General features: G+C 45.7%; 1 protein-coding gene across 1 annotated transcript in view; it reads left to right on the forward strand.

Annotated features, from left to right (window-relative positions):
* Positions 1 to 2,764, forward strand: part of LOC144683662 (gamma-aminobutyric acid receptor subunit alpha-3-like) — a 590,228-nt gene extending 587,464 nt beyond the window's left edge. Inside the window, exon 10 of the mRNA XM_078546915.1 lies at positions 2,276 to 2,764. Within this exon, the coding sequence (XP_078403041.1) occupies positions 2,276 to 2,413 (138 nt within the window). The 3' untranslated portion in view covers positions 2,414 to 2,764. The remainder of the gene's footprint in view (positions 1 to 2,275) is intronic.
* Positions 2,765 to 11,038: the final 8,274 nt, after the last annotated feature.

Raw genomic sequence — 11,038 nt, forward strand, 5'->3', positions numbered from 1 at the left:
TTTTCCCGACAAAGCTCCAGAGAGGAGAGCCTGGCAGCTATGGGCAGACGTTTTACTGCAGCAGAAGGCTTCACAATCAGCACACAGAGTTCGTAGCCTGCAAGGGTGAACTAAATTCTTTTAATTTTCAGGGCAGCCAGTCCTGAGAAGCCCCTTTTACTAACTCAGTCAGAAGTGCCACTTGAATGAAATCCGTCATTAATCCCAATTCCCTGACTCCAAGCTTCAAGGCACTGAGTTAAACAGAAAAGAAAGAAATTAATAACTAACTCACTCAACTCTCGGGAACCCCGCGATCATCTGAATCCTTGAATAGCAAGCCTGCGGTTCCTTCAGACGTCTTGCTGCTCGCAACGCTACCTCGCTGATCGGGTCAAGTCAGCAGGCCGCTGATCCACACAGCCATTGTTGAAAGTACTCCTCTCCGGAGCATGCCACCGCCATTTTGTGAAGCCTGCCAAAACCGGCAAGTGCAGTAAATTCAATGTTTTGCAGCGAAAAGCGACAGCATCTTGGAAACTTGTAAGCTCTTAAAGCTGTACCCACACATTTAAAATCTTCAACATTGGTCACAATTCCACACTTGCAACTCTACTGGGACTCACAAAAGGCCCAGGCCAGTCATAAAATTGACGTCTTTGGAGGAAAAGATTTTTAAGATGCAGCATTGCTTCACATTTGAATAAAAAATTCAGAAGCAGAGCAATTAAACACACTTTTTTACTCAATAGGGCCAATTGCAGATGTCATAACTGCATGACGGGATATTAATAAGTCATCCACCAAATTTGAGGAGGTTTTAAAATCCTTTGACACTTATTTCAACTTGAGATCCAACAAAATATTGGAAAGAGCTAAATTCAATAAGACAGTCCAACTGCCCAGGGAACCTGTCGATTCCTTCATCAACAATCTCTACAGGATGGCAGAGGGATGTGAATATGGAGAGTTAAAGTCTGAGTTCTTGGTGGTGATGCAGGCGATTCATTCTCTGGCCTCCTACAAGTTAAAAATGATCTTACCCTAGACAAGGTAAACCAGCTAATGCACCTGTCTGAGCTACATAAACAAAACAAGACAATCCTAAAGGGACAGAAGCCAACCCTCAGTCCAGATTACAGATCACAAAGGCGCAGGGATAATCCAAGCCAGGGAAAACAATTCCTGATATATAAGCAAAATGCCGTGGATGCTGGAAACCTGAAATAAAAACAGAAAATGCTGGAAAAACTCAGCAGGTCTGGCAGCATCTATGGAGAGAGAAACAGAGTTAATGTTTTGATTCCGTTTCACACCCCTCGGCCACCTGAAGATGCGTCATATGGACTTGAAACATTAACTCTATTTTTCTCTCTCCACAGATGCTGTCAGATCTGCTGAGTTTTTCCAGCATTTTCTGTTGTTCTTATTATTTATTCAAGCAATTCCCAAACTGCCCAGCAGAGCACCCATGCCAGTGCTGCGGTGTGAAGCACCCTCATTGGGGAGATCAATGTCCTGCGAGTACAGCCCAATGCTTCCACTGTAACAGACAGGGACGCTTTGGTAAACTGTGCAAATCAAAACCCCAACACCACACAGATAGCCCAAAGGTCATCCACGAGGTCAAGACCGAAAGCCCAGAAGATGCACATCTATGTTTCTTGGGTGAGATCAAATGTTGTGGTTTTTCATTGTGGAATGTTGACATTCTGGTAAATGGTCTATAACAAGTTTTAAATGAGATTCAGGAGCCAGCAGGACAGTCCTGTCAGACAAGGAACCCTGGCTCAAAGATGTCTGGCTTCGAACGACAGACGGTCCATTTTACGGGGCAGGGGGAATCCAATTTCCAGTCATTGACATGATCCTGGAACCACTGAGATATGGTGGAAAGCTGATCTTTGAGCTCATGTATGTCATCCATAAGCAGCCTTTCTCTCTCTTGAGCAGGGATGCCTGCATAGTCCTGGATCTCCTCCAGATGGCGGAGGATGTCAAGACGACCACTGTTGTTAGCCAAGCAGGACTGTGTGGTCCTGACTGCTCAAACACTAAAGAGTATTCAGACTCGGACTTCACCTTCAACTCTCTTCTCCCTTTATGGAGACCTCCTGCCCCGTAAAATGGACCGTCTGTCATTCGAAGCCAGACGTCTTTGATCAATCGTTCACACACGGTAACACTCAGCCAGCAAGCTGCAACCACCAGGGATGCTGCAACCGGGTAGCAGTCTCTCACCATCAACAACGAAAAGCAGAGGTGAGTGTATCACTAAACCTTCATCTCACCGCAGGAACACTCTTCCTCAGCCTCAGGGGGCTTCCAGACAGCTGACATGGAGAAAGAAGAAGAAAAGCAGCGCCAAGGAGATATATATCATCTTCGTCCATCTCACAAGAAACAACCGAGAGTAACAGCAGCCATGGATTAAAGCAACAGGCAAACCAGCCAGGCATGGCTCAACATAAAGCAATGGAAGAAAAAAATGAAAACATACCCAAATGTCAATCCAACCTCCAAGCCAACAACAAGAACCAGAGCCAGCAGAGCCTGTCACTCTCCCAACAGAATGGCGAATGAGACCACCTGAACCTCAAACTTCAAGGATTTGAAGTGGAGAGATGGCGTACTGAGAATGCTGTTAATGCTAATACTGTAATATCAACAATGTTGGAATAGCATTAAGGCTGTAACAATAAGGTAAATTCATAAGGTTAATAACAATAGAAGACTTGAATTTAACTAAAGTAACTCTATATCCATGAGTGGAGGTGTAGTATAAGGGTCTAGTACATCCACGGTTAATGAAGGACTAAGTATGGTAACTCCCATACAGTGATGTAAGAAGGCACATGACATAGATTTAGGATCAGTGTAGTGTTAAGACCTAGGATGGACATAGCTCCATGCCTGTACCCTTGACTGTATACTTGTAGCTACAAGTAGTTAATAAAGACTTGGTGTTAACATACAGAAGGCTATAAAGACTTCTTTAAAAGACACGCGCTGCAGCCAACACCATCCCAACACTTCCAACTAAGAATGTGGGAGCCTTTAACAAGGCCAGCATTTATTGCTCATCCCCCTTGAGAAGGTGGTGGGGAGTAGCCTACTTGAACCACTGCTGTCCATCTTGTGTAGGTACACCCACACTACATGCTAGCAGTTTGGAACAACTGAATGGCTTGCTCAGCCATTTCAGAGGGCAGTGAAGAGTCAACTACATTGCTGTGGATCTGGAGTCACATGTAGGCCAGGTCAGGTAAGGGTGGCAGATTTCCTTTCCTAAAGGACATCTGTATTTACTGCAATCAATGATAGTTCCATGGTCACTATTACTAAGACTAGCTTATATTCCAGACTTTTATTAATTGAATTTAAATTCCACCAACTGCAGTGTTGGGATTTTAATCAGTGTCCCCAGGACGTAAGGTCAGGCCTCTGGATTGCTAGTCTAGTGACATTACCGCTATACCACTATCTCTCCTGTATCCCTAGTTGCTCTTGAGAAGGTGGTGGGAGCTACCTTCTTGAGCCGCCAAAGTCCATGTGGTGTAGGTACACCCACAGTTCTGTTAGGGAGGGTGTTCCAGGATTTTGACCCAGTGACAGTGAAGGAACGGTGATATATTTCCAAATCAGGATGGTGAATGACTTGGAGGGGAACTTCCAGATGGTGGTGTTCCCATGTATCTGCTGCCCTTGTCCTTCTAGATGGAAGTGGTCGTGGATTTGAAAGGTGCTATTGAAAAGGTTAGCAGACATAACCATTGACGGACACATGAGTTTCACTATAATATGATGATTACAACAACAAAGACAACAGCTTGCATTTATATAGCATTTTTATGGTAGGAAAATGCCTCAAGGCACTTCACAGAAAGTTATCAAACACTGAATCAAATAAAGAGATATTAGGACCAAAGCCTGATCAACATTTTGATCCTTAAATCTTAAGGTCCTGCAGAAGGCAGGGTCTGATGTCCATCCCCACAGGAGGCGGGGTCTGATGTCCATCCCCACAGGAGGCGGGGTCTGATGTCCATCCCCACAGGAGGCGGGGTCTGATGTCCATCCCCACAGGAGGCGGGGTCTGATGTCCATCCCCACAGGAGGCGGGGTCTGATGTCCATCCACACAGGAGGCGGGGTCTGATGTCCATCCCCACAGGAGGTGGGGTCTGATGTCCATCCCCACAGGAGGCGGGGTCTGATGTCCATCCACACAGGAGGCGGGGTCTGATGTCCATCCCCACAGGAGGCGGGGTCTGATGTCCATCCACACAGGAGGCGGGGTCTGATGTCCATCCCCACAGGAGGTGGGGTCTGATGTCAATCCCCACAGGAGGTGGGGTCTGATGTCAATCCCCACAGGAGGTGGGGTCTGATGTCAATCCCCACAGGAGGTGGGGTCTGATGTCAATCCCCACAGGAGGTGGGGTCTGATGTCAATCCCCACAGGAGGTGGGGTCTGATGTCAATCCCCACAGGAGGTGGGGTCTGATGTCCATCCCCACAGGAGGCGGGGTCTGATGTCCAGCCCCACAGAAGGCGGGGTCTGATGTCCATCCCCACAGGAGGCGGGGTCTGATGTCCAGCCCCACAGAAGGCGGGGTCTGATGTCCATCCCCACAGGAGGCGGGGTCTGATGTCCAGCCCCACAGAAGGCGGGGTCTGATGTCCAGTCTCACAGCAGGCGGGGTCTGTTGTCCAATGTCCATCCCTGCAGAAGGCAGGCCTTAAGGTTTAAGGGTTGTCTTAAAGGAGGAGAAAGAGAGAGAGCGAGGGATACAGAAATAGTTCAGGAAGAAATTCAAGAACAGGACTGAGGCAGCTGAAGGCACGGCTGACAGTTGTGGAGCAATTAAAATTGGGGATGTGCATGAGGCCAGAAGTGGGGGAGCATTGAGATTATCAGGACTCTGTGGACCTGTCCAGAAAGCCAGCACAATTTGCATTGGACAGAAAAGTGGTTTGGGGTCTTAAGAGCAAAAGCCCATTTCTTCACATTGAATGATTCAAGTGGCCTGTGATTTTCAAATCAAAACAGGTTTTTTGTCGTGTAATGCAGGATTTAAGCAAACGGAATGCACAAACATTCCAGCACTTTGATTCTTTATTCCATGGCAAACGGCATGTTGGCCTTTATTGCAAGAGGATTGGAGTACAGGAATAAGGAAATCTTGCCACAGTTGTACAGGGTTTTGATGAGACCACATCTGAAGTACTGTGTGAAGTTTTAGGGCAGTATTTCCCAGCCCCGCTTGCTGTCGGGGTCGCCCGGTCCCATTGAAAGTCAGTGGACTTTTGGCTGGTCCGCCGCATTCCCCATGGTGGGTCACAGCACAGTGGGGCCAGAAAACCCCAGCCTTAGTCTCCACATTTAAGGAAGGATAGACTTGCATTGGAGGCGATATAGCAAAGGTTCACTAGATTGGTCCCTGGGGTTAACGAGTTCCAATGATGAGAGGCTGAGCACATTGGGTTTCTGTTCTCTGGAGTTTAGAAGAATGAGAGTTGATCTCATTGAAACCTACAAAAGCCAGAAGGCCCTTGACAGGGTGGACTCTGAGAGGTTGTCTCTGCTGCTCAAGGAATCTAAAGCATGGGGGCACAGTCTCAGGAGAAGGGGCCGATCATTCAGGAGAGTTATGAATGCTCCATTGTTGAATATATATAAGGCTGGAACAGGCAGATCTTTGGTCTCTGAGGGAATTAAGCGATATGGGGAGTAGGCAGGAAAATGGATTTGAAGCCCAAGATCAGCTAAGCTGGTATTAAATGGCAGATGGGCCATGTGGTCTACTCCTGCTCCTATTTTTTATGTTCTTGTGTTCTTAATTATCAAATCTATGAATATATTCATGAAAAAGTTTAACTTAAATTAACTTTTTACAATGGTTGACTGTGGCCCAACACTCCAGACACACAAGAACACCATGGAGAGCTCATTTCTGTTTTTGAATCAGCTGGGTAGCAAAGTTGGTGGGAGCAGGGGTGCCTGGTGTCCAACAGGGTGATGGTTTGTGATTGCAGCAAAGAAACAAGGCCGGGAACCACTGCGCTCATGACATTGCTACTGCTAGTTGCCCTCAACTGTATGAGCCAGGTTGCCTTTCTATCCAGGCCACAAAGGGTATCTTCCTCACCTCGGGGCTTCTCAGACTCAGAAGGGGTTCTGTGCTGCCCAGACGGTCTCTCTGGCCCTAGCAGCTGTATGCCTGCCCCAATTCCCCTCACCCTCCTGCAGACACTAACAGACGTTTCGACCTGCTCTCTTGTGGCTCTTGCTTCTAATATGCTGCAGCTCACTTTTCTAGGATCCTGCTTCTTCTGCCTACTGCTGTTCTCTCTCCTCATGGCTCCTGGCACCTTGTCCATGCACCATGCCCCCTCCCCCACATCCCTTCAACCTGCACTCAGTGTTTAATGGCTCCGTCTTCAGGGTCTGCACTCAGGGCCACTGCCCTCCACCCCATCCCCCAAGAGGATGCACCTTTACCCATTGCCGCCTACCAACGGAGACCTGGCCAACAGAGCTCAGCAACCGTCAGGAATGTCCTGCAGAAGGCGGGGAGTGATATCCAGCCCCACACTGAAATCAGGAGTCAGGGCTCAGTGTGTCTCCCCCGTTACATTTCTGAAAAAAATCCTCATGGCCAGTGTATTAGGTATGTAGCCATCCTCTCTCACCCAGAATCCTATTCAGCTGATGGAATAAAGCTGCCACAGCAACAGAGAAACCTAACTTGCTGCTGTGACACTCCCACACCTTTGGCATTCTCCTGTTCATTCCTTTGACTACTGACAATTTAACCTCATCCTGCATTGGCAGAGAAGGCAACACCTTCAGTGTAAGAAGTAAATTCCTGATCAGTGTGTGAAAGAGACAGGGCTGAATATTATAATCAGGAATGACCTTGCTGGCTGACATCAGTCATTACTTCTCATTCATTCCTTCTCTGAATTAATGGCTGTCATCTGGGCTCTGGGGTAGTCTCCACTCATTAAGCAGGATGCTTCAAAGGAAGGAGATTGTTGAAAGCCAAGGGTACGAAACGCGCAGGGGACTGAGCACTTTACGTTGAAAGGATATTTCCCTACAATCTTATCCTAGTGGGAATGACATTACATTGATAATTACTTTGAAGTCCCTAGCCTGAGTCGCAGCCAAGACCTGGATTTGGTGTTGCAACCAAAAGAGATGTGCAGAGGGAAACGTTGCAGAGTTGTGCAAAAAAAATGCAGGCTAGTGGGACCAATACAAAAACAAACTCTGTGGACATTGGAAATCTGAGATAAAAACAGAAAGTGCTGGAAATAGCAGTTAAAGCAGCGTCTGGGGAGAGAGAAAGAGAAAGGGCAGAATTTTCCATTCGGCGTGTGGGGGCGGGCCCAACTTGCCGGAATGTTAAATGATGCGCGATGACGTCGGGCATGTGTCCTGACGTCATTGCGCTGTCTCACGATATTTCGTTCGGCAGATGCGCTCTGGAGTCGGCAGCACGCCCACTGATAATTGGTAGGCCTGTTAAAACCATTAAACAGGTAACTAACATGAGTGTTACGCTGCCCTTCCAACATTACAGTTGGCGGGCAGGCGAAAAGGCCAAGTATGATTCTATGAGTCTTGCAATACACAATATCAATCCTCACATAATCAAAAAGATTGTTTCAATGAAAACTAAAGATTCCAAAAATGATCCCGCAGATATGATTGTTCTTAAATCCTGATTCGAGTAATAACAACTCAATTGTCACAGTTTCAGAATAACAAAAGTGATATTTGAGGCTTGGTGGCCTTCTGTCCTGTGGGCCTTGCCTCATCACCATATTTCTTCAAAAAGCCATGGGTTAATTTGGTGAATCACAGAATCACAGAATTTTAATGGCACAGAAGGAGGCCATTTAGCCCATCGTGTCTGTACCGACTCTCCAAATGAGCATTATGACCTAGTGCCATTGCCCTGCCTTTTCCCCGTACCCCCACACATTGTTTCTACTCAAATAATCACCTAATGCCCTCTTGAATGCCTCAAATGAACCTGCCTCCACTGCACTTCCAGACAGTGCATTCCAAACCCGAACCACTCGTGTGAAAGTTTTTTCTCACATCACATTTGGTGAAATAGTTGCCGGCTCTTTATTGCCACCACGTGATGATGCCTACTGCCTCAAAACACAAGAGGGGAATGCTGACCTCATTAATGTCATTGTGAACAGCACCATAGTGGTTCTGCTACTGGATTAATAATCCGGAGGACTCGACTAACACTCCAGAGACATGAGTTCAAATCTCACTATGACAGCTGTGCAAATTAAATCCCGTTAATTAAATAAACCTGGTATAAAAAGCGAATATCAATAAATGAAGACCTGGAAATCTACCAGATTGTCAAAAAAGCCATCTGGTTCTTTAATGTCCTGTGGAGAAGGATATCTTCTGTACTTACCTGATCTAGCCTACATATGACTTCACGCCACATTAATATGATTGACTCTTAACTGCCCTCTGCCAACTCAGTTGCATCAAACCACTACAGAAACGTCAAATAAGAATAAAAATGGCAGACAAAAAATGACATTGACTAGGCACCAGAAACAACAACGGCACACCCAGTGATGTTAACTCTGCAAGGATCCCCTTACTAACATCTGGCAATTTGTGGCAGAATTAGGGGAACTATCCCTCAAATTAGTCAAGCAACATAGTCATCCTCCAACTGTCCCTCAAGCAACATAGTCATCCTCATGGAATCATATCTAACAGATAATGTCCCAGACACTACCATCACTATCCTTGGGTATATCCTGTCCAACCAGCAGGACAAGCCCACCAGAGGAGGTGGCACAGTGGCGTACAGTCAGGAGGGAGTGGCCCTGGGGTCCTCAATATTGATCTTGGACCCATGAGTTCTCATGGCATCAGGTCAAACATGGGCAAGGAAGCCTCTTGCTGGCTACCTCCTAATGCACCCCTACAGCTGCTGAATGAGTACTCCTTCATATTGAACACCGCCTGTAAGAAATACTAAGGGCAGCAAAGCACAGAATGTACTCTGGGAGGGAGACTTTAAAGTCTATCACAAAAAGTGGTTCAATAAAACCACTACTGACTGAGCCGGCCGAGTCCTGAAGGACACAACTGCCAGACAGGGCCTGTGGCAGCTGGTGAGAGAATCAACAAGACAGAAAAGTCTATTTGACCTCACCCTCACCAATTTATCTGTCGCAGGTGTATCTATTTATAATTTTCTTGGTCTTGCTGTGGTAATACAGAATATTTAGAGTCTGCTGAGGCAAGAAAGCCATTAACTTTTATTTGAGAACTATTTTGCAGTGGCTTCAGTTTACCATGAGGCCTAGAAGAGAAAGTAAGATCACGAGACATTGCATCACTTCCTGTGATAATGTACACTGTGTCTCATGAGTGCATCACACTGTCAGCATCAACCCCCTATTCTACATCTCCACCCAAGGCTCTGATTCTCCCCATTATACTACATCTCCCCCAAAACACTGACCTCACTTTCTTTTTTATAGGGACAACCAATGTGGTGTTTCACTAGTCTACCTGAGCAGGCCCTCGGCTCCTTTGGAGGAGGTTGGGAATTTGAGTCCTCCATTTGAACTCTTGGACTCTGCTGGACAGGAAGTGATTGACTTTGGCTCAGCAATCAGGCCATTATCTGGATCTCTTGGTGAATGCAGCATTCTGGCCTGTTCAGTTGTGTAGATGACTACTTCAACTGTGTAGGAGGTTGTTTCCGTATAGAAACTAGTGCACACCCGTCCCATCTCACCATACCATTTTTGGTTTGAACAAGGTAGGACTGCAGGTGTGATGTCTATTCAACCACTTTTCCATAATGAGCTTGATCTCGAATCCAAACTGAGCTGAACCAAAGAAGAGCCCTGGTTGGAGGTCAGGTAGGTTATGTGCTTTGAGATGCTTATTGAAGTTACACATCTGACTGTAATGGTATTCATCCTCTTTCTCCCTCATCTATTCCAAGTCATCATCTTGTACACATTGTATGAGTATGTGTGAGAGTAGGAAGTTGATTTCTCAGTCTTCTTCCCATGAGGAGTTCACATGGAGCTAAACCATTTTGGAGTGGAGTTGAACGATAGCTCAGAAGTAGAAGTTGGATGTCATTGTTCTTCTTCGCAATGCTTTCACTATACTCTCTCTTTCAGCTTCACCATTGGCTTGAGGGTATCTTGGTGAACTGGTGATATGGACAAATCCATATGATGTTGTGAACTCTTTAAAGCGTTCATTGTCAAACTGCAATCCATCGTCCGAGATTCCAAGGTCTGGGATTCCATGTGTTGCAAAACTCTCCTTCAGTGATGTAACCACTGTTTCAGAAGTGTGACCCTGCAGTTACTTGACTTCTATCCATCTGTATCTTAAAGAGTACAGCTCCCAATCCTGTAGAAGATGCACCTTCAACAATGATAATGGGTAGCTCTGGGCCATAATTAGTTAAGATATCAGTGTTATGTCACAGCAGTTGGTAAAGGCTGAGTTGTTTAAATCCCAGAGGGAAACTTAAACAACTGTCATAACCTATAATTTCAATTGGCGTGTTTGAGATGCAGCTCTGAATTCAGAAATAAAACCACCAAGCCTCAAGGGTTTTTTTATATAATCTAAATTAAACATTTATTAATTTAACAAGAAATTAAACACATACACATGTCTACAAATTACTACCATAATAACTTTTAAACAAATCCCTAAATTAACCACTCCCAGGTAAATATTTACCAAGGCAACAATAATCCATAGATTTTAAACAGACACCAGGCAAAGCACATTTGACCTTACAAATTCAAAATGAGGTTCCCTCTAATTTGGTTCCTTTACAGATACAGTTGTAGGGCTTACAGGCTGCTGAGATCTTACATGCCTCTGACCTGTACATACAAAACCCCTTTCTGTTTATACCTAAGCCTTCCCTTTGAATGTACATTTTAATTGTATCACTAGGTTTTTGAACTCCACCTCTTCTAACAATAAAACCCCTTTCATAGCATCAATTTATTAG

This window comes from Cetorhinus maximus, chromosome 8, assembly GCF_964194155.1.
Source record: "Cetorhinus maximus chromosome 8, sCetMax3.hap1.1, whole genome shotgun sequence".
Classification (NCBI taxonomy): domain Eukaryota; kingdom Metazoa; phylum Chordata; class Chondrichthyes; order Lamniformes; family Cetorhinidae; genus Cetorhinus; species Cetorhinus maximus.